Raw genomic sequence first — 18757 nt, 5'->3', positions numbered from 1 at the left:
CTTCGTTCGATTTTCTAATAGATGGCTGAACCGATTTCAACAGTCAGGCTCATAAAACAGGTTTGAAGTTCAAATGACTGTCACTAAAGGTTACGTCGAATCTCATAATTGCTCAGTTTTCTTATATATGGATAAAACGATATCAATAATTTTAGGCTCGTTCGGGACTGCCGTATATGTAACACTGAAGTATTCTTTTCTGAACTACCCGAATCAATCTGAATAAATTGGTGTCAAAAATGAGCCCAAGTTAATGTCAAAAATTATTTTAATCAAAAGGCAAACATTATTTTGATAAGACTGTATCGATAAAAGAGAAAGGCATTATCACATCACTGCGTGGATAAAGAACCGATTTCAAGATTTTGAACCGATTTCAACAAAGCCTTCTGAAAATTGTTAGATTTGCATTCAAGTGTTGAAAGTCATGTTCGTTAGTGATGTCATATAATCGCATCCGAATTTGGAAAAAAATATTTGTATTCACATAAACAAATAATTTCTTCAAATTTGAATAAGTTCGGATACCGATGGATTGATGGAACGGAATTTCTGCACTACACTGAGGTCTTTTCTACGCTAGATATACATACCGCACAAAAAACGAGTAAAAATCGTAAGATTTCGGAAATCCACGTAGAAAAAACCGCGTTGCTTGGGAAATCGAAAGCTATAAAAAAAATTTGTTCCCAAATGTCTTCAAAATTCACGAAACATCGAGACCTGGTGTTATCTTGACAAAAACTTTGGGTCGTAGAAAAATTTGTGATTTTCGCAATAGAAATTTTGATTGATACCAAATGTCTTAGAAATGCATAAAACGATCAAGATTTGTTTTTTGAATCGAAAATTTTGATTTGTAGCCAACTGATGATCGTAGGTGACGAGTGGTTTACATGGAATTCACGTGTCCTAACCGAAGGTAACATAAGAAGGTATAATCAGTGTTGGTGATTGCCGATCATTTGGCAGAAACCTGCTCGACATTTCTCTACATTGCATACAACATTTTCAATCTGGTAGATGATGCTAAAAGAACTTTTTCTACATTTCTTTGCTCCACCTCATAGTATAAGTATTTCACGGCACTTAACAAAAAGATACAGTCTGGGAATGATCGGCACTGTGTGGAATTTACCAAGAGAGAACCGCAGGTTGACAATTATCGCAGAAAATCGAATCGATGATTCGGTTTGATGATTCTCATACTAGGTGACAATATTTCAAAACCCTTGTGTGGAGAATTCACAGACATTTTCATAGATACAACTTATACAAAGCTTATATGCACATAATTAAAATCATGATTAAAATTAGCGGCAATAGTACACTGGGGTCTTTTTTACCGCGGTTTTTTAATGTGGTTTCATTATAAGCGGTTTTTTTACGCGTATTTCCGAAGTTATGCGGATTTTCGAAGTTAAGAGGCTTTTTTACGCGAATTTCCCAAGTTACACGGCTTTCATATTTTGTCTTAGAAATACAGGAAACGTCAAGATCTGGTGTAATCTTCTGAGACATTCGGCATCAAAAAAAAATTTCCCATTTTTTTCTACGCGGATTTCCGAAGTTACGCGGTCTCGAATTCTCTAAGTCCTGAAGTCGATTAAAAAAATTTATTTTTGAAATTTTACTAGATCTGGACGTTTCATGCATTTCTAAGACAAAATATGAAGAACGCGTAACTTGGGAAATCCGCGTAAAAAAACCGTTGCCGCTTATTCTTATTATGTGCATATAAGCTTTGTATAAGTTATGCCTATGAAAATGTCCTTGTGTTCTCCACACAAGGGTTCTGAAATATTGTTACCTGGTATGAGAATCATCAAGCCGAACCATTTGCGGTTAGTTTTGCGGATTTCCGAAGTTACACGGTTTTTCTTACGCGGATTTCCGAAGTTAGGCGGTTTTGTTTTGCGCGGGTTTTGTTTACGCGGTACGTATTCCCCGCTTAAAAAGAGACCTCAGTCTAAAATGATTCTATCACAATTATCCACTGCTCGCAAAGAATCGTATCGCACAACGAGAACGAGCGACCGTTTGTTGCTTCAGAGCGAATCCCTACAGCAGCGTGCTAACCCGTGAAGGTGACAAGCGATAATAAATACACTCTCCTACTCAGTGCTTGAGCGGAAAATAGGTATAGAGCGAGAAGCCTAGTGTTTGATGAACAGAGAAGATGTTTGGATGTATGGTACCGGTCAGGAGATGGCCAGGATGTAGACCAGGGGTTCCCAAAGTGGTCGATATAGACCCCTTGGGGTCGATATCCTATTTGCGGGGGTCGACGTACACGAAAACTGACTATGGGGGTCGACGAGATCAAGAAATCGACCCCCTATTGGTTGATATAAGTTGTTATTTGAAAAAAAGTTGTGTTTATTTGATCATCCGCAGAAATTGGTAAGTATTCTACAGTGACGTCTCGTCCTCATGTGCACCTCGTGCACTGCACAACCGGTCGAATTGAAGGAATGAACTGCGTCCCCAACCCCAAATTCAATTATTTTTTTGGAATCTTTATTTATTCGATAAAAGCAGGTTGGATCGCACCGAAATTGCGTGTATTCACACGCATCTCATATACATGAGACATATCGAAAGTTATCTCATTTTATTGAAAAACACAAGCGAATCTCCATGACTCAATCTTTAGTTTTCACTTACAACGAACTGTTACATCCACAGAAGCAGTGCACAACTAGTCAATTTTGTCACGAGACGACACTGGTATTTTACATCAATATTAAAAAAAACAAGAAATTGAACTTTCAAAGGAATTTGTCAATGGGGGTCTGAGGCCTAAGTTAATTTTAGTAAAGGGGTCCTTGAAAAAAAATTCCCAAAATAGTTTGGGAACCCCTGATGTAGACCATGTTCGATGTACGTTCTATCATGCCTAACCGTATTTAAGAGCTGTGTCTATCACAAGGCTTATGGTGGCGAAATGATAGATATGAAACATAAAAAATTTACGGTCGAAAATAGAGGTGTTGCTGAACAGTTTGAATGTAATTTATTACCAAAAAGGCTTATTCGATTGATTTTGAATCCGTAATTATCATATCATAAATATTTCAAACGACACAAAACACTGCAGTGGAGGCAACTTGTCTTATATAAAGTATAAATTATCTGAATTATCAAAAACTAAATAATCTGCCAGAATTCTCTAAACTTCTCCTATTGTTTGCCTTTTTCTTCAGAATGGTAATAGAATTGCTGAAAAACCCGACCTTCGAACGGAGCATCGGTGACCTAAAGTGTAATATACCATTCGACTCAGATCGAGGAGATCAGAAAATCTTATGTTCAAAGATTTTTTCAGATTTTTTATATTTTTTTTTCTTTATTCAGGCCAACATGTGTACAAGCTTAACGTGGCCGATTGAGCCATATTTTAATTAGATAAAACATTTTTTTATTATTTTTACGTTTCGTCTTTGACTCATCAGTGCAGAGAAGTTCAAATTGAACTGCATAGTGCTAAACTCGGCAGTTCAATTTGAACAGCTAAGCTAAAAATGGTTATGTGCCCTAGCACAAAATTTGGCTAACCCCTAAATGACCAAACCTGCATCGGCCAGAAATAGTCGAAAACACGTTTTCGTTCGGCACGTCAGAAAAGACATTGCACTCCGTTGCAAAACAAAAAGTGTTCTGTAAATAGCAGAAACTTTACGTCTGCTTAGCGGTTCAAATTGAACTGCCGAGTTTAACACTAAGCAGTTCAATTTGAACTGCTCTGCACTGATGAGTCAAAGACGAAACGTAAAAAAATAATTAAAATGGTTATGTGCCCTAGCGAAAATTTTGGCTAACCCCTAAATGATTTTGTTATTGTTGGATCTCGTTGTCACCCTTTTTCTAAGTGGAGAGAAGCTTCCATTTCTATCCTGGGAGGATTGAGGGGTGCTTTGTTTTCAAACATTTTTTCAACGCGCTATTTTCTCGGAGATGATTCAAAGAGGAAATGGCTGACACTTACGGATCCGGAGACAGAATGGCACAAGAAACGTAGCCGACACAAATGCGGCTGAGCTGATTTTAACAAGTCTAGACGTTTGTGAATACATCAACCACCATGAAAGAATATTTAATACAGCAAATATTGTTATCTCGTTAATATTCCATTGCAGACCACTGTGAATTGTCTACTCCTTCCTTCTCTCAATACAGTAAGTGATGAATTTTAGCAGCTGTAGATAATTTTGTAGACAAATAGGAATCCCGATCATCGCGCATATTATTTGCTGTACGCACAAATAGGCAAATGACTACTGAACCAATCACGTACAGAAATGCACTTGTTTAGACTTGTCGATCTTGAAAAATAATCAAATAATAAACTAAATAAATGGGAATCGCTGAAAAATTTTTGGTTTTCCATTTTTTAATATCCGAATCTATTCAGTGAAGATTATGATGGCCTCTTCGTCAGTGTCGGGTTTTGCTACTGAATTCCTGGTATTATTTTGCGGTGGGGAGAGAGCAGTATTAAATGACTGAAGCAGTTTCTCATGGTAGCCTTTTTCAAAGAAAATCTTGTTAGAAAAATAGGGTTTCCCTTCCCAATCAACCGCATGTCCTGTGTCACAAATTAATGGGACGAACGATCAATTGATTAGTGAATATGTACTGAAACCCAATAACGAAGCTCAAAAGATACTTTCCGTAAAGATAAAATTTGCGATTTAAGCCTACAGAAATAACTGGCATGCCGGAAGATTCCTATCGATAGCTAGCTTCCAACAAGCACTCATTACATGCGAACTAAAATTTAATCCTTCCGGACGTTTATTAAATGCAACAACAACAGCAATATTGTGTGTCCAGGACTTGTACCAATATCCCGTTTCGGCTACGATGATATTACTTGCGAAGGACGTGATTTCATCTCGATCCAAAATACGACATAATTTGCCAATGTTCCAACACTGCACCAATTCTGGTCAGTGCTTTAGTAGTTGTTCGGTTCTTGTGTAGAACAACAACCGATGGATGCTTGCACGAAGAATATGTTTCGAGTCAAGTGCAGGGGGGTCGATGGATACCGTGCTACAAACGATGCCTATTCGCACAATACTGAATACTGCAACAGCGCAGACACCCAATATGTAATTGTACTATCAGATCCTTCCATATCATGTGGGGTGGGGGAGGAAGACGGTGGGGGACAAGGGGAAAGGTTTTCACAAAGTTTGTTTAGGACTGCCAAATTTACACAGGGGTTTTCGGTTTGCTAGTTAGCTGACCGCAGAAAGACGACGAGGGGCATGTTTAGATGGTTTTGATTTTTATTGCACTCATCAGAGTTTACTTTGGACTATCCGTTGGTATTCCGACTGTACTACGGCGTTCGATTCGGATAGCGCCGAATCCTGCAGTAGCACGAAATCTGCTCCTATTTTGTTCGTTCGTTGTTTGATTGTTGGAATTTTATTGCTCTGACCCATCAAACCTAAAACAACTTTGTTGTTGTTGCTGTTGTGTTGTATTTTTTTTTCGATGAACATTTTCTCCAACGAACTGAGTCAGCTTCAAAGCATTTTCCACCAGAGGGTTGTGCAATGACGATAAAATTTTATTAACTTGTTGAATTGCGTTTTGTTAACCAGCCCTTGGGGAAAAATTTGTACTAGTGAGCATAGAAACATTTGTAATACAACTCCTCAAAGCTCTGCTGGGGATGAAGGTTTGCGCGTGTGTGTGTGCGTTTATATACACAGATCACGCCGGCCAGAAGCTTGTGCAAGCTCGTTTTAAACACTGGAATAATGTAACAGTTCAACTATGTTTCAAAAATCCGGCGTGGCAAGTCGATTGCCTTTTGCAATTTTCCAGTTTTTCCAGGTTTGCGAGGTCAATATTTCCAGTTATTAGAATTGGCAGAAATCGCCTCTGTTTGGTTTTTTACATTTTGTTAAGTTCAAGCTTTAAACAGATATCCCATGTCCAAAAACACATTTTTTTCTTTATAAAACTGGATGTAAACAAACATTATTTGTCTTATTGCATTAAAGTAAATGAACACGTTTAACACTCCGAATACCAAGGGGGTAAAAACAGTGGGAACGCTAATTTTGACTGACTACATTCGATTACAAATTTTTTTTTTACAAATAAAATGATAAATTCATTCAGAATAAAATCTATTTGAAACGATGGAAACCCGAATATTCTACTCAAAATTATTAAAAAAGTTCCAACTAAAGTCTGTTGAAAAAAAGTGGGAACGATTACTTTGGCTGGCCATATCTCAGCTGTTAGAAGTCCGATTTTGAAAATTTGTTTATCATTAGACAGATACGTCTATCACAACATAAATGGAACAGAAATTTCATTTACACTTTGTTAATGAAATTTATGATAAAAAAAAACGTAACCAAAAGTCAAAGCATAAATTATCGAAACTTCGTATTTTCGACATATCTTTAAATTCAAAGTGACGACATATGCATTTTTATATACCAATAGATTGCATTTGATATAAGCCATATGTTTTAGAAGAAATCAATTTCAAATTTACTGAAAATGTCTAAAAAAATTCGGTATTTTCTTAGAAATTTTAGAATATTAGAGTTAAGCAATTTTGTACACCAATCGAATGAATTTGATACCAGCTATAATGTACGGGAAAAAATAGTTTCAAACTTACCGAAGAAAATCCAAATGTTAGATATTTCACTGAAATTTCAAAATTAAAATAAAATAAAACCTGTTGGACACTTAGCAAGTAATTCATATCGAAAAACGATTGAATATTACTTCGATTAAAATTTTTAACAGGAAATTCTATCATAGTTACTAAAAAGCTCAAGATATTTTGTATTTTTACAGAATTTTTTGAATTTTAGAGTTTTTTGTGACTTAGCTAAGCACGCATTCGAGAATGTTCGTGTACCAACCGTCTAAATTTACTTTCAGCAAAAATTTCAAGAGTGGAATAGTTGATATATTTTATACTAGCTGAATTACCGGCGTTGCTCTGAAATGTTTCGCAAAGGCAAGCCCGAAAAAAAATCTAGAAATTGTTCTGTCCATTGAAATACTCTGATTGTAATGAAACACAACTTAAAATCTATTCGCACTATGCCGGGACGGCCGATACGGGACTATCCGGGACGTTGTTTTTTCCTCAACGGCGATGACTAAGCGGCGTGTGTATGTATTGGAAGGCCGGATCCGGCATAAAATCCATTCGGTTGCCACCGATATTCCTCGCTGAGTTTTTCGCATGGTCGGCACGGCAACTAAATTGCAACTGAATTCTGAGCCTGTTCTAAATTCTGAATTTAGTTCTTGAGCTCAGGTCCAGTTACTATATCCTGAATTCTTCGAATCGGTTCATTTTAGAACCACTACCATATTCCCAAAACAAAAACTATGCGAAATTTTACTTTACTGTAACATATACGGCCATTTTTTCAACCAGTTGTAGTTCGTAGTTGTTGTAGAAACTTTCTGTTCATTCGCTATAAAAAAGCTTAGTACCGACTCTGTTTGGGGCCATCGTTTCAAATTTTCGTAGTGAGGAAGGGGAAAACTAGCACAAGTCACACAATCGATCAACTAATTGTTATCCAAAAGTAAGAAGAAAGCGTTTCAATTTCATTCGTATTCACGACATCTAGTTATGTCTCTGACAGAATACACCCGTACCATTTTTTACAAGAAAACGAAATTATTTCACTCTACAGATTTTACCAGTTTCGGAGTTCAATCGAGTTCAATGAAATTTTCTACAAATTTTAGCTAATACCAAATTCAATCTACATAAAAGATCATAGATGTTCGTTCTATATTTTCCAATATATTAAATTCAAAAACTTCCACGAAAATGTTCATGTTTTGAGATTTTGATGTAAATATAAAATTTCACTCTTAAAATTTTACACGTTGCTAAGTTCATTGAGTTGGTAAGTAAAATTTCTTAGACGTACACTTACATCAAATCCACCGTAAGTGCCTACAACTTCTTCAATTTTAAAAACTTCTATGAAAATATCGATTTTTTTTAGATTTTTGGTAAATTTAAAATATATCAACTATTTCACTCTTGAAATTTTAGCTGAAAGTAAATTTAGTCGGTTGGTACACGAACATTCTCGAATGCGTGCTTAGCTGAGTCACAAAAAAACTCTAACATTCAAAATTTTCTGTAAAAATACAAAATTTCTTGAGATTTTTAGTAACTATGATATAATTTACTGTTAAAAATTTCAATCGAAGCAATATTCAGTCGATTGGTGATCATCAATGCCTAAATGTTCGATATGAATTTCATGCTAAATTTGAAACTATTTTTTCCCGTACATTACAGCTTGTATCAAATTCAATCGATTGGTGTACAAAAGTACTTAGCTGTATTTAGCATTCCTCGAATACTTCCAATATTCTAAATTTCTGTGAAAATATTGTCTGAGACATATTCAGTAAAGTTGAAATTGATTTCTTCTAAAACATATAGCTGGTATGGCCAGCCAACGTAAGCGTTCCCACTTTTTTTTCAACAGACTTTAACTTTTTATAATATTTTTGAATAGAATATTCGGTTTTCCATCGTATCAAATGGAATTTTTTCTGTTGCTATTTTGTGGTTCGCGCTCCGTATTCCATCTACAATTCCGCCATTGCTGATTTGCAATACTTTTCTTTCGAAACCCCTAAGATCGCATTGGTTCTCTATCATTGATCGGTCTAATGAGCATGGCCAATTAAATGCGGTGGAGTACTTTATCGATCCAAAAGGTTTCCTTAGGTCAAGGTATGCGTTCGTGTATTTCGTTTTCAACGCATTTGTAGCCAGTTATATTCGCCAACTGTCAGTTCGGTGTATGTTTCCATCATCATCTCAAAGATATGTGTCACAATATCCACGTCTCCAGAGAAGCCAATAAGCTGTACAGACTTTCGGAAGATCGTTCCGCTCGTGTCAATCCTTACTCTCACTCCTTCAGATATGAAGGCTAGCTGCGATAGCAGTCCCGGACAAGCAGCGGCTGGCAACTGTAGAACCGTCCCGAAATGTCACAAGCATCCGTACTCCTCCTTGACAGGGCGAGTAGACGCCGCCTTAAAAGTGTCAACCAATCAAAACCCCCTTGCAATGCGAGCGTCTGTTTCCCATGTTAGGGACGGCTCAAACAGTGTCTGCCTGGTGTCCAGCGGCTGAATAAGAAATGCTACTCCTCGGAAGCTATATCTAAGATGGCAGCCCCATCCCAAGGATAGGGGACCTTAGGCTAACCACCTACTGTCTCCGAAAATCAAGAACTGCCAAATCAACACACGCCGATCAGAAAACCCAGTAGTTAAGAGGTATTCGTGGAAGAACTGGAGACTAGAGCTGCGGGTATTCCTGAAGGTGGCAGCGTAGAGGAACAGTGAACGGCGTTCAAGAATGTCTTTACAAAGACCTGCCAAAACAACCTGGGTGAACTGCGCGCCCGGATGAAGAAGTGGATCACGGATGATACCTGGCGTAAAATCGAGGAACGGAGAGATGCAAAAGTCGCGATAGAGCGAGCGAGAACCAGAGAAGCGAAGCGCCATGCCCGCCATCAGTATTTGGCCCTCCCAAAGAAAGTCGAAGGGATAAGCGAGTGTGGGTTGATTCCCTTGGCCGATGAAGGTGAGAAAGCCGCAACAACCGGCGATATCCGTCTCCTCTATGATATTTCACGACGCCTTAGTGGAGCAAGGATTAATACAAGGGTGCCAGTGAAGGACGCGACTGGTCAGCTGTTAACCAACATCAACATCTCGGCATGGGCTGCCAAGAGTGCGACGCATCTCTCGTGTCAGCTCCGAGGCGCCATCTTTACCGGAGATCAAAGCCGCCGTCCAAAGCATGAAATCCAACAAGGCTCCTGGGGTCGATCAGCGGAGATGCTCAAACGGGTCTCAACATCAACGTCAGCAAGACTAAATCGTTGGACGTCAACGCGGTCAATCCATCCAACTTTACGATAGCTGGTCAGGTAGTGGATAAAGTTGAAAGCCTTCAATATCTTGTCAGCCAGATAGCGTCAGACGGTGGTACCAAGAGCGACATTGGCGCGCGGATTAAGAAGGTAAGGTCTGCCTTTGCGAGTCTACGAAATATTTGGAGATCAAATCAGATTCGTCTACGCACTAAGATCCTGAGAATTTTCAACACAAACGTGAAATCTGTACTGTTGTACTGCCAGCGAAACCTGGAGTATACCAGCTGAAAGCACGCAAAAGATGCAGGTGTTTATCAACCGATGTCTGCGGTATATAATTCGTGCCTGGTTGCCTGACGATTGGATTTCGAATGCCGAGCTCGGGAACGTAAGTGGAGGTGGGTCGGACACTCACTTCGAAAGAGCGGAAACGAAATGCAGAGCAAGCGCTGGACTGGAATCCAGCCGGACATCGCCGCAGAGGTAGACCTAGGGGCTCATGGCGCGGCGGATCCTGAACGAGGAATTTACGCGAGTCGATCAGAATTCGACCAGGGCCCTGGGTCAAGGCGAAGGCAAACAATTGCCCAGGATGGAAATCTTTCTCGTTGGCCCTTTGCACCACTGTTGGTGCACAGGACACAGATGTATGTAAGTAAATCAAACTGAGGTAGCACTTGAATCTAATACAATCCAATTCCAAATCTACAAAAAAAGATATAATGGCGTACGGGGAATTTGTTATTACACGAGGGTTCGAATACATGACATTTGTCCCGCTTTCTACACCACAAATTTAAACCGATGTCCAACTAAGTCACGGTGACAATATAAATTGGATGTTCAGTTACAAGTGGCGGCGGCGCTCTTCGGTCATCATCATTGAATGGAAACGATTCAAACGTTGTTTTGTAATGTAATTTCCACCACCTTCCGGAAGTGACAAAAAAAACGACAAATTGAAACAATATACGTTGCCGGCTTGTTATCACCAGTCAACCGTTCCGGGATGCGCTCAGCAAGAAAATGCACAGCAATTATCCGACCAACCGACTCCTCTTAGAAACCATGCTTGTGATGTGTGTTGTTAAAAATAGCGATCCTCTCAACAAACACAGCAGTCGGGACGCGGTTAAACCCGACGTTTTGAACTATGCACAGGCAGAGAAGACCGACTGACACATCCGTCCTTACACTTGACCATTAGACGTAATCCTCTTTTTGTTGCTGGGACCAAAAACCGTTCTCGTGTGGCTGCTCTCGATGAATCGTGTGTTTCATATTTTGCTTTGAACGTAGCACGAAAATGTGGTGACAAATTAGCAGGTTCAAATTTCCAGGTACCACGACGAACGTAAGCCGATAGAAGTTTATACAAAATCAGACGAAAACTACGCTCAACTAAAAACTCCCTGTAAAATCAAACAGCGCTAATTGCGAACGATAACGCAATTAATCAATTAAAGTAACATTGTACTGGTAGTGGCCAGGCAAAGTACTCACCATAATGGAAGATACGAAAACTTAAAAGTTTCCATCAGATTCCGGAAGTACGTCATCCCGACGTACTCCGCGGGCGGGGGAGGGCAGTGATGCCGACGTTGCTGTTCCATCAAGAACCATTTGCCGACAACTTTTGTTTTTAATGAGTGCAAGTATTGTCGTGCTTCACTCGTTTCATCATCGACAAGGCAAAACCAACAACCGACGGGCGGGTCTGTGACAACGAGAAAACTTGGACCTGCCGTGCCCTGGATGCGTCCGGTGATCTTCAAAAAAAAAAAAAATAAACGGCGACAGCAGTTCTCCTCAACTTCGTTTCCAGTGTGACACCGAAAGGGTAGTCGCAGACAGAATAATAAAACACCATTCGAAATTAGCAATGACGGAACGTTAGTCAACAATGACAGTGGTTTTGAGTATTTGCATCATATTTTGCAACTCGCGCAACCCCATCCGTAAAACGGAGAACATCTGTACAAAGTGACTCCAATGGGGATCCCTTTCTGTAGCATTAATTCTAGAAATTGTAAAAGAGGCACGCTGACGGAATAAAATTGCATCCGGCACAATGCGATGGAAGAGAAAAATTTATGCTACCTAGGATAGAGGATTCAACTGGAAAGGCTACTTCTATCTACAGCACTTATCTTAATGCCGAGTAACTTTTTCGCTGCAAAACTTCGGCAAAAACTTTCGTTCCCGATTTTATGACACGAAAACGAAACCAGGAATAAATTGGGTGGAAGAAGAATATGCAGCGTGCTCGACAACCGAATTGATACAATTCCAAACCGAACGAGAATCTAGTTAAGGAGACGAGCAAAGCAAGCTATTTGTATTGTGTTGGTGTGTATTTTTTTCTTGCTCTGCTTCCTTACGTTCCCTTATTCCGGTGGAACCCGTCAAGTGGAAAACGTGGGGAAGAATATATTATCCGGGCAAGGCCGTTGTCGTTCGTTTGCGTCAGGTGAAGCGAAGTACTGACCCCGTGCGAAACGCGTTGATGGTGATGATGATGCACCACCCGGCAATCAAAAGTGGATGGTAAATAATTCCATGTTTCCGGAGTCCGTGTCAGGTGGAAGTATTGTTTAGCAGTTGTTTCTAGTATTCTACATTGCTGTCACAAGTGTCCGAGTATTTGTGGCAAGTTCTCATCTCCATCTCCAATTATTTACAAGATTCAGAAGTATTTCTATTTGCAACCCAAATGTTTAAAATTCTATATTATCCTTATTATTCGTCGGGTCCAAAACTGTTTTGCGAGAATTACCTGTGAACAGGTAGTCTCCATAAGTAATCATGTCGACTCCCTCAAAAATTGCTATAGACGGTTGATACCTTTTTAATCACACCTTATACTTTTCTTGTTTACGTCTTTTCTATGTTCTCCGCCTTCCTCGACCGCAGTTCATAGCCAACTGTGATATTTTTCTACCATATAATCACTATACATACCATTTATGAATTGACATGTTGGAAATCGATACGGTGATGATTCAAGCAAACCAATGAAAAAATTCTATATTTATTCCGAAACATAATCAAAATTACCTTCGCATTTACTCTTATCGCTGACGGGATGATGATCCATTCTTCTAGCACAAACTTTGTTTTCAATGGGATTCAACGGAACTTTGTCCACATATGTTGTTTTCGAGGCCGGCAGATTTCCAACATCCCTTCCCAATTCTTTGCCTATATCCTCCTTTCCGCTGTGTTTCAACGTATCGTGAATCTGACTGTACTCACTATCGGGAGTCCCTTCAGAACGCACTAATTCTTTCATATTAACCCACTTTCATCGAACACTTACACCAAATTACAAGCGAAAATACACCGCCAAATATTCGGAAGATTTCCAACTGATATATTCAATAAAATTACAACTTCGCTCAAAAACCGGTTCAACACCAACACAAACGAAAAACAAAACCAACTTAATTACGGCAGCCGGATCCTGCACATAAAATCGAGGTTAGGACTGCGCACTCTTCTTCAACGGATTCTTCGTGTTATGCTCGTTTTTCCGATGCATTTGATGATGATGCGCACACACAATTCCAGGCAGGCGGCCTAGCAAAACCTTTCGAGCGAGATTATCAAAGGACCAGCACACAACAGGCTAGAGCAGGTAACGAACTTTTCAATCTGCGCTGCGTCAAACTGTTCACGATGAAATCATCACAGGCACAGGTAGGTTTCATGTTTTAACCATCCCGATAACATTTCCCGGGGCACTATCAGCGCCCATTGAACAACACATTATTAGTAATTCTAATCGCTGAAAGCTGCAAAACCGAATCGATTTTCTACCCGTCACTTAAGTTTAACATTTTTTGATGCGCGATTCTTCGACACCGAACGTTACAAATCGAATGAATGAGGGGAAGCGTTTAGCAGCCAGAAAAAGAAGCTCCATGGACCGTTCGCTACTAGTGCGAAAGAGAAGCAAGAACAAATTTGAAAATCTGTCAAAACACGCTTCGTTGTATGCATGCGTTCCGTTTCGGTTGAAACACCGGGCAAAAAAGAAAACACCAAGAGGCGGGCATTTTTGCGTGACAGCGCTCAGTGGCGGGCTCGTTCAATGTGTAACTTGAATGGAATGTGGGCAACGAGTGCTTCGTAATGGTCAAAATTAATTTAAAAACGATTGGGTACCCTCTCAGCACAGACTAACAGACAGGACACTCAAATTAGATTCTTCAATCATTTTAACGGTCATTTCGAATATTCCTTTATTTGGGACAGTACTCACATGTGTCATGATGGCGCCACGCTACCCTATCAAAAACATCCTGTCTGTCATCCAGACTGTGTTTACTTTTTCATTTATCAACAGAGTTGCCATTCATACAGAATTATTTGTAATGTATTGATTTGTATACGTCCATGCGAATTTCATGCAGGATACAGATTTAATACATATTGCCAAAACTATATACATAATTGTGCTACTTCTCATCCTCCAACGCAATACAAAATTGAACCCGTTTTGTTACAATATTTACTTGCTTCTGGTCTGCCGCCTCTTAATTTCGGGTGAAAACTACCAACACAATAAAAAATAGTCTAGATGAACAACGTTGAGTCAAATAAATGGTTACCTTCCAACATCGTGAAAAAGTTAAATATATTATCAACGTAATCCAATAATTCATTGTGACGATTCATTTTCAAATATTTTGATGAAATCAGGCATCCCTGCAAGCAGCTGATCGGTGTTGACGAACGAGGGGAAATCAACTAGTAAAAAAACTTTTACATAACACAAGGGGTGTACAGATAGTAAATAATTCGCGCAGTACAATATAGATGGAACTAGTGCATCACGAAAAAATATTTTTATAAGAATTTACTCATACTGTCATGTCTGTTAGTCTGTGCTCTCAGCAAGCGGTTACATTTTGTTGGTCGTTGAGAGCTTGTTGAACAACATACTGCACGAAACATTCGTTCAGTTTGCTGGAACGGTTTGTTGTTGTTTTTTTCTCTTGCAAAAGCAGTGTGAAAATTAGGTGTTACCTTCATATAGAAAGAATTTTTTTTGTTATTCTATGGAAAGTAGAAGTATTGTGCAGGTATGTAGTGTTAGTGTAATAAATAAATGGAAAAAACTTTCGAAATTCTCCAGTAAAACTAATCCAACGGGGCTACAACTCCTCATATTAAAAATGGCTCAACAATGAACCTCTGCATAAATCACATAAACATATATTTCCCATTGTGCGGAGACACTACCCAGTAAATCCGAACATCGGACGCATCGTGCAAGAAAGCTTTTGATTGCGTTTCAAGTCCACATAGTGTATCGGTAGAACAAAAGAGTGAAGAAATACCAAAGCAGAGATCGGATGTCTGATACTTAGGGGATGTGATATATCGGGGTTGGATTTTCAACCCCGAACATAGGGCCAGAGCTTTTCTGGCCCTAAGAGGCGAATGACCATAAGCTCAAAGCCTATATGATCGAAACAAAAGAATGTATTTCACACCCTATCGGGAGACGTCGGCTCGAAAATGCCTTGTTTGATGTTCCCTCGCTCTGTTTCTCTAGCGATACATAATGTAAACATAAAGCTTTTTTAGGTCAGCGCGGTTGATGCAAATGGTGCAGAATTGTCCGATGACGGGCCGATCGAAGCGCTACGATCGGCCCTATATCGTGCTCAATCGGTCCGATGATCGGACTTATGCGGGTCTACAAATTTCACTGGGTAACAGCGCTTCTAGTGAGAAACGGGTGTACTTTTTCCCATTAGTTACTGTGGTTGTGTTAAATGCGCAGGCAACTTTGTACATGCATTTTAGGAGCATTTACGCTCCCATTCAACACCAGACGGCGCTTTTGGCACAGACTAACAGACATGACACTATGAGTAAATTCTTCTAAAAAAAATTTTCGTGGGACACTAGTTCCACCTATATTGAAATGCGCGAATTATTTACTATCGGTACACCCCTTGTATTATGTACACGTCTTTTTACTAGTTGGCTTCCCCCCGTCTGTCAACAAAGATCAGCTACTTGCAGGGATGCCAGATTTCATCAAGCTTTGTATAATATTAAAAAAGAATTGTCACAATAAATTAGGGGATTACGTTTATATATTTAACTTTTTTAGCGATGTTTGAAAGGAACGATTAATTTTTCTCAACGTTGTTTAGAAAATGACTTTTCAGGTAGGTAAAAGTGATAATTGGTTTGTGGTATATACATAGCTGTAATGTTTATTCCTTTTAGTTAGTTTTTGGAACGGAATGTTGAAAACGTTCATTATCGGGTCCGATGAAAAATGAACTTGTAGTCATTTTGTATTGCGTTGGAGGATGAGAAGTAGACAGAAATCTGTATCTAGTTTTGGCAATATGTATTATATCTGTATCCTGCATGAAATCCGCATGGAAGTATACAAATCAGTACATTACAGATAGTTCTGTATGAATGGCAACTCTGTTGGTAAATGAAACAAATAAACACAGTCTAGATGACAAACAGGATATTTCCGATAGGATAACGTAGCGCCATCATGACATATTCGAGTACTGTCCCAACTAAATGAATATTCGAAATGACCGTTAAAATGGTTAAAGAATTAAATTTGAGTATCCTGTCTGTTAGTCTGTGCTTTTGGTGTCACGGGTTGCTCAACTACAGTACTATTACACTGGGGAATCTAGGTTTATTTTATTTATGACCTATGTCTGCGGGGTTGGTTGAACGAAAACATAGCATTCGATTCAACGGTCTGTTTCAAAATTGGCAAACGAAGGTCCCGTGTTGGCCTCCCTTGAACTATTGATTAAACGTTCGTTGGACCAATAATCCACCATATTGGACCAATGAAGGACCACTGTTGAACTTTTTTTCTTAGAGGGTAGCAATTTAAATCGTTCAGAAACCACAAAGAACTTCAGTCGAATTTCCTTGATAAATTAAATGAAAAAAGCACTAAGTTGATTGGGTTGACATGTAGGAGGAGTATTGAGATGACAGAATGAGTAATATTAAAAACGCGTATTTCACATATTTTTTCACATTTTCTCCGACAACGGCTATAAATGCTCTGCCAACATTCACTAAAGAGAGAAATCGCAGGCGAACGGTAACAAATTCAATATTATTTTGACACTAAAATAAAAAACTGTGCCGACAATACCCCTCGCTCCAGCGGCGATGCTAATCGATTGACTAGATTGTCATAGACGTGTGATGGGGTCGTACAAGAATGATTGTCAAAGACAAAAGAAGGCAGCAAATCATCTCTCGCTGAATGTCAAACACTGAAATGATGTCCCTCATACAATTTGTGCTTTGTGCCATTCCACGAGGATACGATACGACGAAAAATCGAAAAGTGACAATAGATGACAACTATCTCGCCGAATTTCGGTAGAAGCTATCTCAGTGTGGGAAATCTTAGCAAAAATTCGCTGATTTCTTCTATTTATTATTAACTGACAAACTCAGCAAATTTTTGTGCCAAAATTCGGCAAAAGAATGCTTATTATCGAGATATCATAATATAATTTTAACGAATATCGGAAGATGTGATGCCGATCTAATTCGGTAATTCATTGCGCCGAGATCGAGAATCAGTTTTTAGTGTGTACCCAATTGAATCATCCGAAATTTGATATGGAAGACATTATGAATTCTGAATGGATTTTGAACCAGGTGTAACAACTGATATTTAGTCATAATCGATCGTTTCACCTCAATCGAAACCCAGATGCAATGAAAATTGGTTTAGAAACAGTATGTACCGAAGATATAAATGAAACCACAGACTAACAGACATGACAGTATGTGTAAATTCTTATAAAAATAATTTTTCGTGATGCACTAGTTCCACCTATATTGTACTGCGCGAACTATTTACTATCTGTACACCCCTTGTGATATGTATAAGTTTTTTTACTAGTTGGTTTCCCCTCGTTCGTCAACACCGATCAGCTGCTTGCAGGGATGCCTGATTTCATCAAAATATTTGAAAATGAATCGTCACAATAAATTTTTGGATTACGTTGATAATATATTTAACTTTTTCGCGATGTTGGAAGGTAACCATTTATTTGACTCAACGTTGTTCATCTAGACTATTTTTTATTGTGTTGGAAGTTTCACCCGAAATTAAGTGGCGGCAGACCAGAAGCAAGTAAATATTGGTTCGATTTTGTATTGCGTTGGAGGATGAGAAGTAGGCACAATTATGTATATAGTTTTGGCAATATGCATTAAATCTGTACCCTGCATGAAATTCGCATGGAGGTATACAACTCAATACATTACAGGTAATTCTGTATGAATGGCAACTCTGTTGGTAAATGAAAAAAATAAACACAGTCTAGATGACAGACAGGATGTTTTTGATAGGGTAACGTGGTGCCATCATGACACATGTGAGTACTGTCCCAAATAAAGGAATATTCAAAATGACCGTTAAAATGATTGAAGAATCTAATTTGAGTGTCCTGTCTGTTAGTCTGTGATTAAACTACAATCACATTTTATAACGGATAATCATTACAGTGTCACCGGCGAAGCAAGTCGTTTCAGTTTTATTTACGCAGCCGTTCTATTGATTCCATAAAAACACGAGTAAAACACTGCTAAAATTGTCTGATTCCAATTCTTCAAATTATGTCGTAAATTATGAAAATAGAACGGGAACATAGTCGATGCGTTTTCCTCGGTGTAGGCGCATTGAACTCTGTCAACAAGCTTTAATTATCGTAATAATAAAGCTTCAACGAAGTGAAACTTGTCGAGCTTTCACTATAAAGCTTATACTTCAAGTACTCAGCCAATTTGTAATACCC

General features: G+C 38.9%; 1 protein-coding gene across 4 annotated transcripts in view; it reads right to left on the bottom strand.

The window, feature by feature from the left end:
- The window catches only part of LOC131434780 (protein ECT2), a 136445-nt gene extending 122624 nt beyond the window's left edge, over window positions 1-13821 (bottom strand). Inside the window, exon 1 of one of the 4 annotated variants that reach the window (XM_058601915.1) lies at window positions 12987-13821. In XM_058601915.1, coding sequence (XP_058457898.1) covers window positions 12987-13221 — 235 coding nt within the window. In that variant the 5' untranslated portion in view covers window positions 13222-13821. The remainder of the gene's footprint in view (window positions 1-12986) is intronic. The other 3 variants (XM_058601914.1, XM_058601918.1, XM_058601916.1) reach the window with 3 other exon arrangements.
- Between the last annotated feature and the right edge of the window lie 4936 nt (window positions 13822-18757).

The sequence above is a fragment of the Malaya genurostris genome, chromosome 3 (genome assembly GCF_030247185.1).
Source record: "Malaya genurostris strain Urasoe2022 chromosome 3, Malgen_1.1, whole genome shotgun sequence".
Classification (NCBI taxonomy): Eukaryota; Metazoa; Arthropoda; class Insecta; order Diptera; family Culicidae; genus Malaya; species Malaya genurostris.
This window is presented reverse-complemented; position numbering and strand designations above follow the sequence as displayed.